The 20,881-nt window shown below is 37.1% G+C and overlaps 1 protein-coding gene across 1 annotated transcript in view; it reads right to left on the bottom strand.

Moving 5' to 3' along the window:
• The window catches only part of USH2A (usherin), a 397,775-nt gene that overhangs the window by 110,686 nt on the left and 266,208 nt on the right, over window positions 1-20,881 (bottom strand). Inside the window, exons 41-46 of the mRNA XM_062573566.1 lie at window positions 12,008-12,342; window positions 8,707-8,829; window positions 5,950-6,113; window positions 3,645-3,854; window positions 2,117-2,319; window positions 327-439 (exon numbers count right to left, since the gene is read on the bottom strand). Coding sequence (XP_062429550.1) covers window positions 327-439; window positions 2,117-2,319; window positions 3,645-3,854; window positions 5,950-6,113; window positions 8,707-8,829; window positions 12,008-12,342 — 1,148 coding nt within the window. The remainder of the gene's footprint in view (window positions 1-326; window positions 440-2,116; window positions 2,320-3,644; window positions 3,855-5,949; window positions 6,114-8,706; window positions 8,830-12,007; window positions 12,343-20,881) is intronic.

Here is a 20,881-nt window from a genome sequence, read left to right as displayed (position 1 = left end):
AAATTTCCATTATCAGCATCGCATTGCTCCTTGAGCATTAATCTTCCTTTTCTTAACTGACACTTTTCACTCCCATAGAAGTCCCCCTTTTAACTACTTCCACTTATGCCTTCTTTACTATCACAACTCAATGACCAACACATGGGTATGTCCAATCAACCAAAGGTGTGATTTCCTCAGTTGTTCATTTGGCATCCCCTTCATCAGAAGGGTATACCAAATTCTTTAATGCACCTTATTCAGTTGAGAGAAGACAACTTTCCATTTGGTCTCCCATTCCAGCCACCAATAGCTGTGATATATGAAAGCCAACTATAGCATTGTACCTCGAGCCAATTACGTGAATAATGGGTGCTGACAGCTGCTTTGGCTCATCTTCCACGGTTGTAATTTGGGTCCCATTGCTTCTCACGCAGGCATACACTGTGCAGGCTTCAATCTGATGAAGAAGAGCATGAGTTTCAAATATTCAGCTGCAGAAATTATCCAACTATGTTACCTATTTAAGACTTTTCTCCCCTCATGGGGCTTTCTTCTTTTCTACTTAAAAGACTCCATATAATTGGGAAAATACCACAACTTTGAGATAAATATATCTGCCACAGACACTGTACTGTTGCTCACCTTCCTAAACCTTTTTCAGAAGTAGATGTACATGCAGCCCTCTGGAAGCAACTGAGGTTTTGTATTAAATTAGCATCAACAGAGTTGCAATGAATTTATTTCTGTACATACAAGCAGAATCTGGTATTTAACACTAAAAATAATGTCTAACTGTAGTACGATGGAGAGACAATAAGCTACTACACTTGAGCAAGTCATTTCAGTTTCCTAAGGCTACCATGTATTCTGACATAAAGCAGGGATCATTTTCCTTAATACGTTCTATTCCTTTCTTTATGTCTGTTCTGGAAATTTTTGTTAAAGGTAAAAAACAGAAATATAAATTGTATACTTCGTATTACCAGTAAGATGCATATGCATCCAAGATGATATTTTTTCCAGAACAAGAAAAAGAACCAAAAGAAAAAAAAAGAATCGTTTATTTTGTTTTTACATGCTAAATTGATGCAAATATTTGCCCAGTATACAGACTAGGAGAGTGGAAGAAAAGAATAATTAACATCACAAGCAACAGAAGGTGGCCATGGTAAATTAATATAGAGGGTCCATAAGTGTGGCAGTACTCTGAATTTGCATTGTTATTGAGAAAAGACAAATGTATTTCCAAGTAGCATTCAGAAAGTCATATGTGTATTCACGGACGGAGGTTTGCTGTTTCAGAGGGGCTGGAACACAGAGATCTGTTATGGGGTGCCTGTCTGTGATATTTATTTATGGCATGTAGTAACTGGATGCAAATTTTCCAACAGCATATACATGGCTGCTACTAAGTCCTTTTCATATATAATACAAACCAAACCTGAATGAAATAGACAGGGATAATTACAATTAAATATCAAACTACTTTTCTTGATTATGTATTACTACAATTTAAAGACAGACAGATATGATTTATTCTTTTTTTTTTCATTCTGCACACAATATTTTGTCTTTCAGTAGACAACTAAATAGAGAGGGAAGGGTAGAGATAGACAAAAGGAAACGTAAAGAATACTACTGTAATTATTAATAGCATAAAAAGTCCTACTATGATTTCAGGGCTCAGCTCTGCTTCCTTCTTAGAAGGATGAGGAGAAAAAAATGATAAAAGGATGACAAATGCAATATCATTATTTCTCTGTGCTGATATATTATGCATGCCTGATGTTTCTAAAACAATTGCAATTTTCTTTTAATGAGTAGGAGTAGAATCTTCGCCTCTTTGTAATATATGTTGGGGTTTGGCTAATGCTGTAGCATAGAACATTTAGGGGAAAGTAAATGGAGTTTTGATGGTCTGAAAAAAAGAGATAATGGAAATTTGTATTATGAAAAGTGTACACAGATCTAAAATATACCAAAATAAATTTTTGCCTTGTACATATATACACACAGGAGTGCAAATATATATCCAAATGCATAGAGAAATTAATGAAACAATATTTATTTTGGAAGTATATACATTTTATGTAAAATTAACGTATACTACACAACTCAGAAAATATATTCTAACCTGTATATCATATATAGTGAATGGAGACAAATCTGCTAAAAGAAAAGACCCAGGTTCGTTCATTCCAGTCTTGTACTGCTTATTATTTACATAGACAGAATAATCTGTGACAACACCATTTGGGTTTGAAGGCGATGTCCAGATGACACGTACAGCTGTACTGTTGATGATGACAACCTCTGGAGGGAACATGCCCTCAGGCTCTAGAAATAAAGGAAGAAACTGAATAAACTCCAGCTGTCTCTGCAAAAGCACTTGTTTAACCAAATGCAGATTAGTATTTAGGTTTAGCAAAGGGTTCACTGCTTATCTGCTTTCCTCTGATGAAGTTATCACAGTCTGTAGTCTTCTGTAAATTGGCTTATTATACTCTCAGTTAGAAACCATGAGAGCTGACGGTAAAATGCTTTATACCACCAGCGTAGTGTCAATCACCAGTGGTATGTGGCCAGTGAGATACGATGATAAATTATTCAACCATGTGCATTGCCAATATAAAAACATTATTTTTATGCCCTCCCCAATCCCAATCTTTCCAAAACTGAGAAAAACAGAGAATTCTGCTTTTAAAGCAAAATCTGAGACCAAAACACTTTGTCTGGTGGAATGTGACTTATCAGCCTTGTAGCTCAAGCAATATGAAGCAATATGCAATATTGTCATTATGTAAATGGTTTTGAATGTTGATTACTATAGGTAATGACGAAGTCTAACACTTATTAAAAAAAAGCCTTCCATACTGTTAAATTACATAATTATCTAACCATGTCAGAAATAACCATGCAAAGGCCTATTTTTATCATAAGAACTCATCTTTACCAGTTGAAAAATTGCCCTTGCGATTGATTCTATTTTATAAACAAAAGGTGCTGGCCTTTGGCATCAGAAGGGAAATGGAATCCTCACTTAAAGTGCTTTGCTAATGACCTGGAACACTTGCTTCTGAGGTAATGATATTATAATGTTTATAATGAGACTTTATAAAGCAAAAAGATTAGAAAGACCATTCCAAACACATTTCAAATTCGCAGTCTTCCCCCTCCCCCCGCAACATCCGTGCACTTGCTAACTGGCATAGAAATGACTCACAAAGAAATCTTCTTGGAGCCTGAACTTACAGCCTAGAGTTTCTGGTGACTCAGGAAAGGTCCCCTGTTTGACTGTCATGTCAAAAGCACGCTGCTTCACAGAGCAAATCTTTTCAAAAAAAAATTAATTGTTTTTAATTCCACCACTTATTGATATGAACTCACTTCCAAATTTAGTGTACACAGATAGTAGTATATAGGAGAAGATGAGAACAAACTGGGTTAATATCTGCTATTAGAGCTTTTGCTTCTGTCTCAGTGGGACCTTTTATTGATCTACTGCATGATGACAACCAGCACTTAAGCGCTTTAGCGTTTTAGCCCTTTTTCCTTTTATACCGGAAATTTTATAATGGAAGGATGACTGATCTCAACCCTAACAAAAATCAATCAATTTCATTCTCAGATTTTAAGCCAAGCGGCATTTGCTGCAAACCAACCTCCATCTAAGGTAGTCACATGCACAACTTCACTGCTGATACTGTGGACCCCGTTGAAAACGTGAAAAAATATCTGGTACTCTGTGTTGGGCTGCAAATCACCAATGACTATATAGTTTTCATCAGCCTGGATCCTCAGAGATCTCCTATCAGCAGTAGAATTCATGAAGAGGATGTAATATGCAACATCTCCTTGCAAATCTTGCAGTGCTAAGAAAAGAAAGGAAAAACTTTGGAAGATCACATGGAAATATTCTGTAGGCTCTGTAACTGATGGACAAAAATAAGCTTCTTATCAACAGCATTTATTTTGAAGACAAAAGTAAATTTTATGCCAATTCTCCTTATTAAAAAAGAAATGTAAGGATTCCATCAAGTGCTTACATAATTTCAGCCTTATAAGCAGAGATACAGAATGCTTTTTCAAACTCGTCAAACCCACTAATACCCCATCATGCCATCTAATACTGGCTAAAGCTTTCTCTCTCTAAGCATCCCTACTTATGACAATGGAATCTGTGAAGTAAAGAACAAATTAATGGATAAAACCCACTGCTAGCAATGGTGCACAAATTTTGCATCTTGCCACTGCAAAAGGATAGCTTCCATTCAGGTTGAAGGATGAGCAAAGTCAGATTAGTCTATAGCACTATTTTAAGACCAAAACTTCAAGTTTTTTCCCCCCTTTTTCTTTCTTCCTTTCAAATAAAACAAAACAGAAAGTACTGAACGCCTGTTATATTGCTCTAGCCAAGGGGAATGAATGTGGGCAAGTGCCTATGTTTTAAATTACAGTTACATTCAACTTTACACAGACAGCAGTAAAAGGTCATAGTCAAAATGAAAATCCGTGCATTATTATTCTAGAACCATTGTGATAGCATCTACGTGTAAATCTGTAATAAACTTAGAAGCATTCTATTTATAGGGAAAAGAAAACCCCTCATATTTCTTCCTAAAATGTAGTGTGCTTAGTAGTAATTTCTCTAAGTCAAGGAAGGGAACATAGTAACATTTTCTAGCTACACATGCATCTTCATTTTAGTTAACTTAGATTTGGTCTGTTATCTTATCTGTCCTTTGCTGATCCCTTTAATTTCACATCTGATCAAATGCAACCGCTCTTCCAGTAGGCATCAAGATGAAAAGAATAATTATGACAAAAATTTTAACCTCTAATACATACATACTGTTTTACATGGCACACTGTACCACTGCAAAGAACTCAGCTGACTTGAAAACAGACCAATGGCATTGTTAAAAGTCAAAAATATATTTTCAGATTTAATATTGCAAAATTTTGTGGCAGAAATTCTTAATCAAGAGTGATACATTATTTCTGCTTTCACTGATACAGATAGTTCTAAATCCTTAAAAGTCAGAAACTTCCAGCAGATTTTCCAGGAAAAGAGAGATAGCAATGTAACTTACGTTAAGGTCCTCCAAGTTCCCAGAAAAAAAAAATATTTAAAAACTAATAATGTGAAGAAAGCAAAACTTGGGTATGCAAAATAGTTCATTTGCTTATTGTAACATAAAGTAATGAAATATGATAAAGAAATAAGGTTTTCAAATAATGAATGGCCTTGTCTTGATGTTTAACCTTTGCATTCAGAAACAGATATGGAGGAAATTTCTAAAGTATGAATGAAAATGAAACCAGATTGCGTTACCTACATCTAGAAGGTCAGAGGTTCAGATTACTAAGGTAATGAAACTTCAGTGAGCTGCTCAGATCTATTACATTTGTCAGTTTTTATAAGCGTGCTTACTTCAGGCATGCAATTATAAGATAAAGAGACTACATTTGTTGAAATTCACCATCCAGGCCTTATAAAATCATTTGCATGTAAGTCATGAAGAAACTCCCCACTGCTGTATTGGCAGATCAACTACAGAAGGTGGCTAAATTCATTTTAAGGAGCAGACCAAAAAGACTGAAAAAGAGGATCCTCCATCCTGAAGGAATGTATATGTATAATTTCAGACAAAGAGATTAAATATACCAAAAAGACAAATGGATTCTGTGTACTACTTCTTCACCGATTTCTCATGAGCTTGCATTAACTGTTTCTTCACTTCCACTAGTCCCATTCCGCAGAAATCATCTTTAACAAATACAAACATGACCGAAAAATAGCGAAACACGCATGCTTTTCCCCTCTTTCTTTCCTCTCCTTTCAAGGACACTTAGCTATATTATAAATCAAGACAAGGACTGTGTTTCCTATGAGAGCAAGGCAGACCAGCATAAGTGATGGCAGCTTAACATCTCGTTACTGGAATAAATACGAAGCACACTTACTTGGTTTTGACCATTCCACTTCTACAGCAGTATGATTAACTGCGCGTGCAGTGAGGATGCTTCCTTTCTCTGGTAATCCAGCTAGTGTAGCAGCTCTCACTTCTTCACTAGATGTATATCCTACGTCGTTGTGTACTATGAGCTTGTACCCATACATGGTGTACCTAAGACATTTTAAAAGTAATTAAATGGAACAAAAAATGCCAAAAATGTCAATGTACAAAACATTTAGGCTATAGGTGCTATAGGCAAAAGGATTAGGCTATAAGCCTTCTGTCCGTGCCAAAGTTTTGCTGCTACTTTTTCCCCCCACCCCTGAAAAGTAGAGCTGCATTTTTTTGCATAAGTGAAGAATCTGTAAGAGTTGTCTGTCTTTTGGAAAAAAATCAGCAACATTAACATGGTAACAAAAAATAAAACACACAGTTTTACTTCTTCATAGTTATAGCTTCTGAGGTGTTGGGAGATTATAGCTCAATTCAATATGTAATTACGGCAGTGGCAAGCTGCCAAAATTTGGAACGGAATTTAATCAAATGAGGCTTTTTTTCCTCTTTTGGGAAACCCATTGATTTTAACTTCCAGAGTCTCATTTGTAAAAGTGATTCACCACACAACCAGGGCTCTCCCACTGCAAAAACATCAAAAAAAAAAAAAAAAAAAAAAAAGGAAAGAAAAAAAAAGAAAAAAAGAAAGAAAAAGAAAAGAAAAGGATAAGAATGCAAACCTATTTCATAAAGTATTTCTCTTCAGAACTAAATATATTCACTTTACACAGCTTTATTAAATATCACATATATATTTAGTTAACCAAGTGACTGCCACGCCTTTATTTCTCCCATCACTCAATGGCATATTAATATATCTTAGGTGAGATTTCATAATCACAAAATTACTTTCCTCACAAAAGGCCTCAAACAAAACTGTGCAATCATAGCCAAGGTGTTTTTGTTCAAATTTTTGCTGAAGCCTCATCACTTTGAAGTAACTGTCTACAAATACAATGAGGGAACATACATTAAATGCCTATTATTTAGAGATCTCTCTACAAAAACAAAAAGCCCTTTACACTGTACTTTTACTTTCTCTTTTTACTGCTTCACTGCAGCACCCTATATTATGCAACCATCTAGTCTGATTTTCAAAAGAGCTAAGCTTTAATAATCCCACTGAGAAGAAAGTAAACTAATGGGAGCTGACTAGCTCCAACTGTAGTGATACGTGCACTAGAAAGACTCTTGACAATGTATGTTACATATCTTACAGTTTCCCTCCCTGCATTTTCTGTCCCTTGTGAACATATCATACAGTTTTCTTGGATGTTTCAGTGCTCATGCAGTCAAAAATGAATGGGATCCAATCTTGACATTTTAGGATGAGAGACTGAAATTGATTTTGGATTCACATTTCTAAAGATGAAAATAAATACATTTGGATTAACCTGTTAGAAATGAAAAAGCCATTTGAAGAAATCATTGTAAAAATAGACCTCTGTCAGAAATATAATAAGAATTCACTAATTCTGAGACATGCTTAAAACATGACCACAAACATGCAAAATAGATACTGATATATGGATTTTTTGTTTGTTTGTTTGTTTGAGTCTCTATAACATCTTCTCCTCAGCCACAAACTCTTCCTGACTTGTTCACTGCAGATATGGCAGGGAAGCCCAATAGCCTGCAGCTGCAGAGCCCTCCCCGAGAGAAGTGTTCAGGTGTATCTGGGGGTTAGACACATTTTTGATGGCATCCAAAAGCTCCTTGTGCCTCACTACTTGCATTACCTATTAGATTTCTTTTCCCCTCACAGCTACTGGTATAATACTACACACATTAGCTCTGCTGAATGAGCTAAATTAAAACCAGAGGAAACATACAGAATTTCAGACATGGTTTATGAAAGAAAGGGACACTTTGGCAGGAGTTAAAGAGCAGCTCCACGAACAGTTAATCCAGTGGCTAAAAATGAACGGCGACCTTCAGCAAGTAGGCAGTGACAAGGCAGAAGCAGTAACCCTTGGCTTGGATCAGCCCATACAATACAGTCAGGAGCAGAGGTCATATTCTGCTGGTATGAATCGTGCTCAGGAGGGATGCCTTAACTTTGAGATGGGGAAACTAAGGCAGATCAAGAGCAAATACCTTGCTCTATATCACACAGTAGGTCCATAACATACTGGGAGACAGAACTCACCATTCCACTTCCTTACTTGCAACACTCAGCTTTTAACTGTGATGAAGCTAGCCCAAAGCTGCCTTGCATTACACCTGCTGAGAGTGTATTAAATACTGTCACTGGCTAAAGAGATGTTAAAATAATCATCAATTGCACTTAAAAAACAAGTGAAAAAAACAATGCTGACATCAAGTTTCAAATGTATCCTAACTAGGACTTCTCAAACATTCATTCTGCCTATGGTATGACTTTGCCAACACATTGATCTAGAGCAGGTGTACACGTACTTACTTGTAAAATCCTTTATCTGCATGAGCATATCAACAATAAAATTTCACAAGATCTTTATTTTCACTTGGGTTTTATAGCAATAGATGAAAACAAAATATATGAAAGATTCAAGAATGACATAATAATAAATCCCTGCATTAGAATTGTTAATAGCATAGATGATGACAGAAAATATTTCATTACATAATTAGTATGTTCACAATATAAAGACACAAGAAATACTTTGAACTATTAAACACACACTATACAAAATGCCAGCATTTGTTTTTACAGTTTTTGTAATCTCACCTGCTAAGACCCTTATCTTCATAAAACCACTGAGTTCCTGAGTAAATATTGTGCCACAGATTTAAATCTTCAGGGGGATTTGATGCAAGTGGTTGCTGGATTTTACGTCTCAGGAGCTCATATCTAACACAAAAGACAAGCAGAACACCAGGATTATCTCAACTAATGTTATTACACAAAAAATCAGTTTTTTTTAAAGCCCCATATTATTTTGTTTTTACAGCTGCAAAGTTTCTGAGATAAACATTCTTTCTAACATTTCGTGATTTAAGAGTCGATTACTTAAAAAAACTACTCTGAAAATGGAAAATGAAGCACTTTCATTTGAAAGAGTGAATATTTTTAATGCTTTACAAATTTTAAACTTGTGAAAACACTATGAAGCTTAAGTTCAAATAGCCTAGTAACAGTGTCTTATGTACACTTGACTGATGTCATCTGACATGCACAGACTGTTCCAGCATAGGAAATGACAAGGTCTCTGTAGTAAACGTACTGACATATATAGTAGTTCTATTACTATCTAACTGGTAGTAGCACGTTAACAGTATTTATATTTAATGTATGTTTGCAAATAATTACAGTGTTAATTAAAGTGACAGACAGTCATGGAATGAGTTAGCCAATCCATCTGTAGAGCTTAGTGAGGCCCCTTTGTATTTGGGTAGACATTCAGGGTGTGAGATTGAAAGACCAAATTATTTCATCCTGATTTTATTTGGAATCTGAAGTTGTATTTCTGTCTCTGCTCCAAAGAGTAGGTCAGCTCAGGCCCATCTTTCATCAACTGAGCCATGAGACTCTCTGATTCAGGCAGTATGTCTCTCCTCCATTCTTCATTACTCACTCTTTCTCAACTTTTCTGCAAAAACCTTAAAGAATTTAACAGAGATTAAAACTCTTCATGTCTCTACAAATTAAAGGGGATAACATATTTTGCATTCCCTAATCATTCTAAGGAATAAATAGAAAATTGTATTCTAACGGAAACAAAATTATATAGAGTTGTTTGAAACCTTCTAAGATTATTATTCTTCAGTAAATTCCACAGGACTTTTCAGCAGGACTTCTGTCTCAGTTTGATGGTAGTGCTTTCTTTCATAAGGCACCAGATATTTGTTTATTTCCCAGCAGTTACAGAACCACTTAGAATTGCTTTGACTGGTGAGTTGCAGTTTTAATCAAACTGTAGTTACAGTAGTGTTTCCACTGATGCTCAGTAAGTTAGGGCCATATGTGTATTTAGTCACTTAAATATGCAATTCAATCCCCTGAAATTCTGAGCTGTGTATTCCACCTCAGCTGGAAAGGTGTTATCTTTTGAAATCCTATCAAGACTATGTGGACACTCAGGTAGATCTTAAGGACTCTCACTTCAAGCTCTTATTTCTAAAAATATTTCCTTCTGTGTTTACGTATTCTGTAGAATGCTTAGCCTTGATGGTGTTCACCATCCAGTGTTAACGATTTTTCTGACCACTGGGTTCGTGTATAATTTGACTTATCTTTTTTCTCTTAAAAAAGCTCCAGCGAGATGAGGAAATGTTGTACAATATCATTCCCGACTTGAGACTGCATATAGTGATTCTGCACTGCTTCATAAGCAGAAGTCTATAGAGAAGCTCTTTTACAAAAGAGCTGAGAATTCCCGTGCTCCATGGAACCTTGGATGCACAAGTGTGACTGGACTTGCACACTTAATTTTAGAGAATAAACCTCAACATGTGTAAACAAGCATTGCACTGCCGTCCTTAACGACGTTAAACAAAATTACTGTAGTGCTTGGGAGTAAAACTTCAGACATTAAATAATAAAAACCATTTAAACCACAATTTCATCAATTCAGATGTTCACAACAACTCTCACATTGGTGGTTCCTTAGTGCCAACAGAACCCAAAGATAGAACATTACAGTTTTATTAGGAACAATCCTCGCATATTCTGTCCAATATAATTCATAGACAAGTCATGAAAAGCATCAAAATCTTTTTGAACACTGAATGGTGATGGAGTGTAAATCACCCCCACTGGCAGCTGCTGCTGCTACTCTGCTTGCTGCAGACTTCTTGCTCCATCATGCTGTACAGAGCAGCTGCTTCAGTGGTTGTTCTTGTAGAGGGCACTGTGGCACACCATGAAGGAAATGAAGTTTGCAGACGTAGGTCGTGCTGAATTACTTCAATAATCTATAGTAAAACGGTCATGTTGTTAACCTCAAAATAACAGAGATTGCTTTTCAAAAACTTCAAATTTTACTGTACAGTAATCATCATCTCATTCAGTTGTAGTGTGCCCTAATTAAGCCTGAAGAAAGAGTCAAGCTACTGTGGTGTAATAATATATGCAACTGAAATGGCGTTACATGATAATTATTGAACCCATCAATGCATTTAGAAGAGCACTGTTAACCAGAACATATGGAGTACAGAGATATAATTCCATGCACAACGTTCCACAATACCTTAAAGCAGTGAATGAAAGATTTTGTTCTGATATTTTTTGTGGTGTGTATAAATATATACTTGTCTTCACAATGTTCTTTTCAAGCAAACACACATTTATATATACTCAGTAAGCATAATTTTGAATGAGGATCCCACACCATCATTCCAGACAAATGTCAGAAAACATGCCTCTAGTTCCCGTGGAGAAATCCAGACAGCTTTACCCAGCATTTCCTTGCATTTCTAGTTTTTAGCTCTGCCTGCAAACTTCTACCATTTTAACTTCCACTTTTCTTACACACTCATTCATTTACAAATCCTTAATCAGTTATGTTCTAAAGCTTATTTTGTGTCACCACACTACCAAATGGGAAATTTCATCTGGAATAACCCACCCAGAGTATCGGATGTGCTGAATACTGGTGTTCACAGAGATCTCACACTTTGTCATTTTGTTGATGCAATGTGTTGCCTGAACTCATTCTGAAAAAGTGGCTGGTGCTGCAGCTCACAGCAGTTATGGCTTTGTTAAGATCCTGTGTTTGCTGCTTCTAGCTTTTCAGGCAGTGCACTTTTCAAGTGCTGCTCTGAAGCACTTAAGATTCTTGACTCTGTTCTGAAAAGCAAATTCCATAGCACAGATGCCACACTTGCACAAAGTAAGTTGAAAAAGATTCAGATCTCCCTCTAGAGATAACCACTTCACATGAGTCCACTTATGACTCCTGAAAGAGGAACTTCTACAGGTGAGGAAAAATAAGAGACTGCATTATAAGTTTGCATCCCTCAGATTTTTCCGAGTCAGATTTAGGTAACGAGAAGAAAGCTGTCACCTTCAGCTGCAACAGAAAGCTTACCTCAGATGAGGGCCATTAGGTCTTAGAGGTGGTTGCCAAGAAATGGCAATGAAGGATTCACTGATTGGAGTCACGGACAACGGACTAATACCCTGGGGAACTGTTGCATGCGTAGTCACACTGGTAGGTAAACTCTCCGTGCAGCCTCCTAGAAAGCCACCACCTCCAGAACAAGCTATTACAGTGACTGAGTAGTTTGTATAGGGTATAAGATTAGTCACCAAATGACTTAATGTTGACGAAGTATTCCCAGTGATGACAATTCTTGGATCAGGCATGCGAATCTCATAGTTAAGGATTTCTCCGTTCTGTATGAGAGGAGGTTTCCAAGAGACCTGAAAGGACAGAGGAGGAGACAAAAATACAGATTTCTTACAATCAGAATGCAGAAATACAGAAGTAATATGCTATAAATGGAGACAACTGTGATATCCAGATGCACTTTTCCTTCTTTATAAAGACAGACTTTGTGAGTGACCTTGCTCAGGTAGCTGAGATTCAATTTTTAAAGCTACATCAGTAAGAAAACTAATCTCCTTTAATGTTTTGAAAGTTAGGTAACTAGCAGCTGTGCCACTGACAATCTGTTTGACTTCACCAGTAAAGTGGGACTACTTCACTTCCCCACTCTAAATTCTGTGACATGTTTAGATGCATTAGCAAAGTACACTAACTTTCCTAAGTATCACTAATTGCCATTTGTTTCCTTAGGGTGCGTTGCCTGCGGTGCTGATCTTTTACTGGCAGACTAAAAAGAAAAAAAAAAACTCTTTTTTGAATCATAGAATCATAGAATTGGTAAGGTTGGAAGGGACCTCTGAAGATCATCTAGTCCAACCCCCCAAGCATGGGGGGATTGAACCCACGACCTTGGCATTAGTAGCACCACACTGTAACCAACTGAGCTAAATAATTTTAAGAAATGTATAATTGTGTTATTGAGAAACAAGAGTCTGTCCACACTCTTTAAACAACAAAGTATATTATTTTTTCCCTTTATTTTTCCATTATAGGTTATAATGGTAACTAGCAGACTAACAGAAACAATTTTCTGTTTTTAGAATGCCACAATTATGCTGAGAAACTTTATAACAGGAAAATTTGAAATTATATATAGAATTTATGGTATAGTTTTATATACACTACTACAGTTACTGCAGTTTTGATATGATTTATCCATTTACAAAACCAAAACCAAAAAAAAGCCAAGGAAAAGGCTGACTCATTGCCACTTTTAGGATGCTGTCAAATTAATTTCTCTGGCTTTTTAAAAGCATGTTATTCTATCTATTCATTCTTATCAAATCCAGTGAGGAATCAGACCTAAATCATTGTCCCCAAAAGTACAAGGATGTTCTCAATCTTTTTTTAAGGCTTTTTAACCAAAGCATCACAAAAGAGGGAACTTCCAACAGACAAAAAGAGGAAATGTAACTGTATTAAGAACTTCAAAATTTCATAAAGCTGGCTAACTGCATCTGTTATCCTCCTTCCTCTAGAACTCCCAGTGTGGGAAGCTTTGCTTTGCTCATCGCTGTGACGGTTTTCCTTGCTGCTGACCCACTCATATGTAACAGTTGTTGCCTCTTTTCCTCCCAGGCATGGCATAACGAAGGACTGAATCTGAGATTGCAAAGAACACAGAAACAGGGAACATCCAGCTGAACATATGTGCAGAATAGAATAAAGATAACAACTAAGTGTTAAACAGCAATACCAAAAATACTTTATGTTGAACTTTTGGCTTAATTCTCTCAGTCTCCAAAGTGAGTGTCTTTAAGAAGGTAGACGAACAGTTGCACATAGCCCTGGAAACATAGAAGCTTGATTTATAAAACGATTTTTGAAGGACCCTTGGGGATTAGGAAATGTTATATCTTAGGTACGGAAGGACCTCTTAGGCCTACAGACTCATAAGAAACCTGGCAGCAAAGTACTGGAGAAAGCTGAAGCATTTTGATAACATAATCTGGAATACTATTAAACAGAGAATTAGAAACAGGGTGATCTTGAGTAAAGAGAGCGCAAACAAGATTACTGGTGCCCACATAGGAAAGGCTTAGCTCTGGCTAATTATCAAATGCTGTATTCAGATTTGTTACTTTTGGCCCCAACTTATGATTGAGCAAATAAAGAAAATATGATTAATAAAGCAACGTAAAATTGCACAGAAGGCAGGAACCAGTTCTGCATCTCTCACACATATTGAGTGAAACTTTCTTTCTAAAGTAGTTTGTGCAATTTGGTCCTATGTTCAAGAAGCACAGGAGGATTAAAACAGGCAATAGAAAGCTTTGGTTTTAAATGCAGGTGGAAAGCATTCAGGCTACTGAATTTCAGATACTATTTTAAGAACCAATGGTTTCTGTTGCTTTCCTACTGCATACTCTCACTGCAGGCACTCCCCTCACACCAAGAGAGGAATGTACACAGCTCACTTTTATTTTCAGGGACATACCTTTGAAGTAGCCTGAAGAAGCACAGAAGGCTTTAGGGACCACTGGTCTGACACACTACAGCAAAACACACGTTTCTTCAAAGATGATTATACTGTTTTTATTTGAGATGTAGCACTTGTCCCACAGTTCAGCCTCAATGATGGTGAGTAAACACGATATACACTAGATCTTTCTTTGGATTACTAATACAATAAATCTGTCATTGCTTATCAATGAAAAAGAAACCCTCCTATTTGTTGCTTAATGCAGGGGTCTACTAATAAAAGAACTAAATGTTCTATATATAGTTATAGTTTAATAAATGAATTATACGTATATGTCAAATGCTTTGGAACATTCCTGGTACTATACTCTTAAAATAGAAAACTGTCTAGAAATGTTCACCCTTACACAAAATTTAGCTTTATTTCTTGGAAGGGAAGAGGAATTAGTTTTGAATTAAATTACATTTTAGATACATAACTTTTATGTCTAACAGCACAAAATTACTTAACAGAACTTGCTATATACAGAAGGGACTTGCTATACACAGAAGGGGCTTACAGAAAGGAACAGATTAATTACATATCTAGAATAATAGATACTGCTCCAGAACCTCAGTTTGTGAGTCTTATACAGGGTGTGCTATGTGGTAAAACTTGGAAAAAAACTCCCAGGTGTTATTTCACGACAATTGCTGTGCATTTGTCGACAATATGCTTCATACTGTACGTAACATACATGCACTATGGGGTTTATACTGGGAAGTTTCTCTTGCACGCTTATTTTTTTTAAAGAAAAATTAAAAACAGGCTGAACAAAAAGACAGCATATTCTGTCAGCAGCATGATAACACAGCTATGCAACTCACTTCTTGCTAGTCGTGGATCTTTCATACCAAGATAGTGTGCTTTGGTTAATATTCTTAAAATTAGATGGGATATAAAGGATACTCACAGCACTGGTCACCTGAATTGCTCTGAATCACAAATGTCACCTGGAAACGACAGGAGATGCAGTTGCTGACAAGCCTCCCTCTGTTAGGGAAGGAAGGCTGTGGCCTCTACGCTTCAACGACAGGTCAAGGACAAGGGACTGCATGACCAGTACCGTGTGAACGAAGATGGTAGAGCCAGCCTGGTTAACACACGCACTGCGCGACTGGACCTCTTCTCCACTTTGTTCTGCCAGGTTTTGAGGTCAGAGCTTGGCAATTCATGAAAGCAGAAAAGCTCAGTAGACAGGCTGTGTTGGAAGCAGTAACAGTTTGTTCATTGATTTGAAGCTCAGCATTGAGATCATGAAAGAGGATGCCCATGAGGAAGACAGAATAAGGTAACTACTGGGAGAGATTAACTGATTCAATGTAATGACTCTGGAAGCTGTCATTTAAAGATCAAAGCACCTTATTTTCTTCACCACAAAATTTAAAGAGACAGAAATTAGCCATTTTCCCCTCATTAAGCAGTTATAACCTTGGAAATCTTTTCTTTCTGACAGCAGTTGGAACCCTGCAAATTCTGAACTCTGTTAAAAGAGGCATTGGCACACGGTTCGCCGTTTTACTAGCTCAGGTCTGGCTTTGACAGTTTGCTTTTAAATCAGCATGTTTGGCTTCACTTTATCCTCATTTCTCCTAGCTACTGCTTGTAACATCTACAAACAGGATAAACACACTATGGAGAGCTTTTCACTGTTGGTCTCAAAGCACATTGTAAGTCTCAAATTGCAAGTATTATTATTCAGTTTTATAGATGAATAGACTAAATCCCAGACTAAGTCATGTATCAAAAAGGAACAAAACTGAAAACAAAAACCTGCTGCCCTAATTCTGCATTCTAGCCACCGGACTATAGTGCTCTACCAACAAAAAAAAAAAAAAAAAAAAAAAAAAAAAAAAAAAAAAAAAAAGTAGTTGGGAGATGAATTTCCTCGTGAGTTCTTATCTGTCTTAGCAGAAATTATACTGGGATTCAATACGAAGCCAACATCACACCAGAAAAGCAAATCCTGACAGAGGTCAATTATAAATATTCTTATCCATTTGCACATACATTTTATCCAACTTCACCACATATTATCCACAGAACTATTGGATCAAGTTTGCAGTAATAAATTGTTACTGCAAAAACTTCAAGAAGTGCTTGGTTTGAGTAGGGGAAAAACAGAAGGAAATTTCTTTATGATCCTAAATACCCTCCATAGTAAAGTTTTTAAGCTATATTAAGTGCAAGGTGATATGCTGATGAAACCCTGATTAGTTCACCCCACTGTATGACCTGTACCAAATGAGCAAGCTGTGCAAGAAATTACAATCCTAAAATGTAGAAAACCTCAGGTGTGCAAGTTAAGGTTGTTCCTATGGGTGCTGGAGTATCCTAACTCGCTCAAGCAGCAGTTAAGTGGCAAATAAACCAAGGTCTCGCTGACCTTAGCAGCATTACAAGGCAATCTTCGCACAAGGATTGATTGCTCCTAAACAACTTCCCCAGTGCACCAGCCATTCCTGCATAAAATCTGGAACAAATACAGTGGTGAATAAAGTCCATACTTTTTTTCCTCCCCATTATGAAGCTGCTAGGTGGCCCTATCAGCTCTCCCTTTAACACACAAGGCCTAGGTATCAGGGTTGTTCATACTCTCACAATGTTCTTCTCAGGCCGCTGTGGTCTGAAGCACTTTGGGAAAGAAAGATCAAAAGACAACAAGTTTTAACCAGGGAGAGAAGAAGGGTCATAATAGTGACAGAGTGGTCTGCAGAGGTAAAACACTAAAGAGTCACCTCTCTGAATCACTGAGCATGGAATTATTATAATATTGTTCAATAATATCTTATCAATCAGAAGTAACTTCACAGCATAGTAAACATTAATGTCTGAGACTAAACCAAGCTCAACATGTGCCTGTAATTGTAATTCCACAGGAAGCAGAAAATGGATAGAAAAAATACCTTCCTTCTCACTGATGATATTCAAACTGCAACTGCAGATTATTTCATAATTGGCTTAAATGTATGAATGGTATCCATTCCATACGAATGAAATCTTTCCCTTGGATCTTTTAGTTGCAGCCAGTTTACTGAATAACAGGTATTTAGCAGTCCACTGTCCAACTTCTGTGCTAATGAAGAACAGAAGTTAAGCATTAAAATTTAGCCTTGTTTATTTTTGTTTGCTCAGCTGCACATGCAATTTAGTAGTCAAATTTGAGAAATGGCCACTAGAGCAGTTTATCACTCTACAGCAATAAATGATAGATCTTCTACAAAGACTAGATGCAGACTGAAACCCTTGAATATCCTGCAGACAGCAAACTTAAAGTGTTGTTCAGTCTGTAGGGTAGAAAAACTCTGCTGCAGCTTCTTCTAATACAAAGAAAACTATGACAGTGAGCTGTAAGTTAAGAGATTGCCATCTCTGAGGGAAAAAGTAAAGAATGAAACAATGAACTACAAAGTCTGGAATCCTTCCTCAGTTAGAGAATTCATGAAGAAACAGTTAGGAAAAGGAAATCAGCCATGCAAAATGAATGATATGATATGAAATCCATATGCAAAAAAAGAAATGAGGAGAAAGATGGTTGGGTGCTACAGAATTACCATTGCAAAAGGAAGAAATATATTTTTAACAGACAGTATAGCTAACATATATTAAGGGAAAAGTCAATGAAATCAGAATAAGTTTTTATTTTTCTCGTTTTGCATCTAATCAAAGCACAGGGAATTTCTGTAACTGAAGTTACCATGAAAGGATAGCCTGACAACAAGGACTATATTCTAAGAAGGTATTGCCCAACTGGGATGAAATCATTCTCTTATCACCTATCTGAGCACCACAAAGGAAAATTTTCCTTTCCCTTGTCAGAACAATAAGTAGAGCTCACACCAACCACCTTGAAAAAAAAGGTTATGCAAAATACAACAGAAAATGGCTGCAATTTCTTCTCTATCAGCAGTTCAGTTGCTGGCAAGGATTGGCAAGGGAGAACAATAAAGCCAAACGTGCACCCCCCTACGCTCGCTCAGCATCACAGCAGTCACTAGCAGCAAGTCTCCAGTTAAGCCAGTAATCAAGACTACAGCTCTCTTCCCCAGGCCAAAGCCCTCGGCGGCGAACAGCAGCACAGAAAGGGAAGTCATCCTATCTAAAGCTAAATGGCCAAAGTTGGAGAATTTACATACTAGCTAATTTAGCTCAGCATTTTCGGTCACATAATGCTTTTCCTACAGAAAGAACTCCTTTAAATAATTACTCACTGGGTAAATCAGCCTCTTTCTCAAAGCTACTCAACCCAGTTCCTTTCCCGAATGTTGTATCAGCGTGAAGTGTGAGATTGAAGCAGCATAGCAATTGCAACCCTCACAAGAAAAGGAAACAATTTCTTTTACACTTCTGTACATTAGGGTAGAGCAAATCTTGTGTAACAGGAATAATGTTCATGGCATTGGCATATACTAAATAAATGGCTTTTGCAGTTGCTGAATACCTCCACTTCACTTTGGCATTTAATCAGCCACAAAAGCAGTTTATTGCGCAGTATAGTCTGCTACCATGAGCATTATCAATTCAGCAAATATTAAAGAATATCATGTAGGTGTCACAGAAATGGGTACTTTAAAAATTATCAACAGCTTTATACTTTCTGCTGCACAAAAAAGCAAGCTAAATGTTATTGAGAGATATCATTCCATTCTGATTAAAATTAAATGTAAAAGGAGCGCATGTACATCAGAAACGTTTATGCTAAGAGAGTGACCTGCTGTGCTGATGTTTCCTCCTTGCAGAGTGAAAGCTTTGGTCTGTGTAAATAAGCTGTATACTCAAGTGAGTATTACACTGGAGCGCTTTGAATTCTTCATGCCCCCAAATCATTTACATTGATTCTATGACTAAATAAAGGAATGGAAATATGTTTCTCTTTTATTATAAATTCCCTCTGTTTTCAGTATGAGTAAATATTTGTGCTCATGGTTTAGGGATTGGTTGCACTGACAAGTGAAAGCCTCTATTGATTTGCAACTCTGGCGTGGTAGAGGAGCCTCTCACTAATCTTTCCCACAGTGCCCTGCCAATACTTTCAGCTCTAACCTGGAAGGACAGCTCTCTCTGGAGCAAGAGGTAATTAAAATCTCATGCTGGCTCACTCCTGAAAAGGTTGTTTATTTTCCATTCTCCATCTAAGTTACCTTTGCAGATACTGAATGTGACGAGTGTTGTACAGCACGAACAGATTCTACAAATTTGATTCGTGCACTACGTATCCACCGAGGGTGTGGTAGGCTTGATCTAGCGAAAAGGGAAAGCGTGCCTTGCTGGGGCTCTCATCGGAGCTTAAAGGCACGAGTGTAAAGCATCCCGAACCAGATTCATCGGATTCAACAGTTGTTCTGGCTGTGAATCTAACACAGCTCTGAGGAGAAGGCACACAGGCGCTTTGCAGATCCCCCCTATTTGTGAAAGGGCAGAGCAAAGCAGGCAAAGGTTTGAAAGCAGATGCTACTTTGTTCCTCTTGTGTTTTCCCGCCACAGGACAGTCACATGGGCCACAGCCCAGCTTCAACGCCACAGCAATGCCCATTGGGTGGTTTCAGAGTCTTACTACTCTTGAGGTGAACTTGCCATAACATTTAAGAGAAGGAAACAGCTCCATCACTGAGCTAATCTAACTGGCAGACTTGCAAGAAAGCCAGTGGGTAAGATGAAATCCCAGGCACTTTTGCATGGATTTACCATCTGCAAACAAGCAGAAGGTGAGTAATCCACTAGACGCAGCAGGCCTCATCCGTGACCTCTTCAACTATACAGTACAATGAGCTCTACTGCACCTACAAGTTTGTTTCACTTCTTTGAAGACCGTGTAAAGGGAAAAAAAGGAACTCTGGCAAGCAAAGGAAGTCTTAAGAGTTTTAAGAACTCTTAGAACCTTAGAAATCAGCAGTAGGATTTTGTTTCAGCTACGGAATAGCCTACACAGAGGAACTGTGCAAAGTTCACTCATTTCATCGGACATTTATCGCATTTTGGGGGGGAGGGCTACATCCCACATATTATGATAATCATCAAATTAAACAGAACTAAGTAAAATAAAACACTAGATAACCTAGAAAAATTTATGTCAGTACTAGCAAAGGATACCAATACTCAGTACACTGAGAGAGGGAATTTTTACTACAGGACAGACAGTCAGATAAGAGTATATTTTGAAAGGCACACACATAAGTCACTTTTCTGAATTAAATGCTGCCACCTCTAACTACTTTTAAATTTTTAACCTAAATATTTAAAATCAATAAAATGAGCCATAGTAATAAATACATCCCAACTTCAGCATCTTTGACAGAAAGTAGTCTTAATAAACCAAATTGACATGTGTCTCCAGATGGAAAAACCAAGTCTGAGACCGCAAGAGCAGCAGTGACACAAAATACGATCACCAC

The sequence above is a fragment of the Rhea pennata genome, chromosome 3, assembly GCF_028389875.1.
Source record: "Rhea pennata isolate bPtePen1 chromosome 3, bPtePen1.pri, whole genome shotgun sequence".
Classification (NCBI taxonomy): domain Eukaryota; kingdom Metazoa; phylum Chordata; class Aves; order Rheiformes; family Rheidae; genus Rhea; species Rhea pennata.
This window is presented reverse-complemented; position numbering and strand designations above follow the sequence as displayed.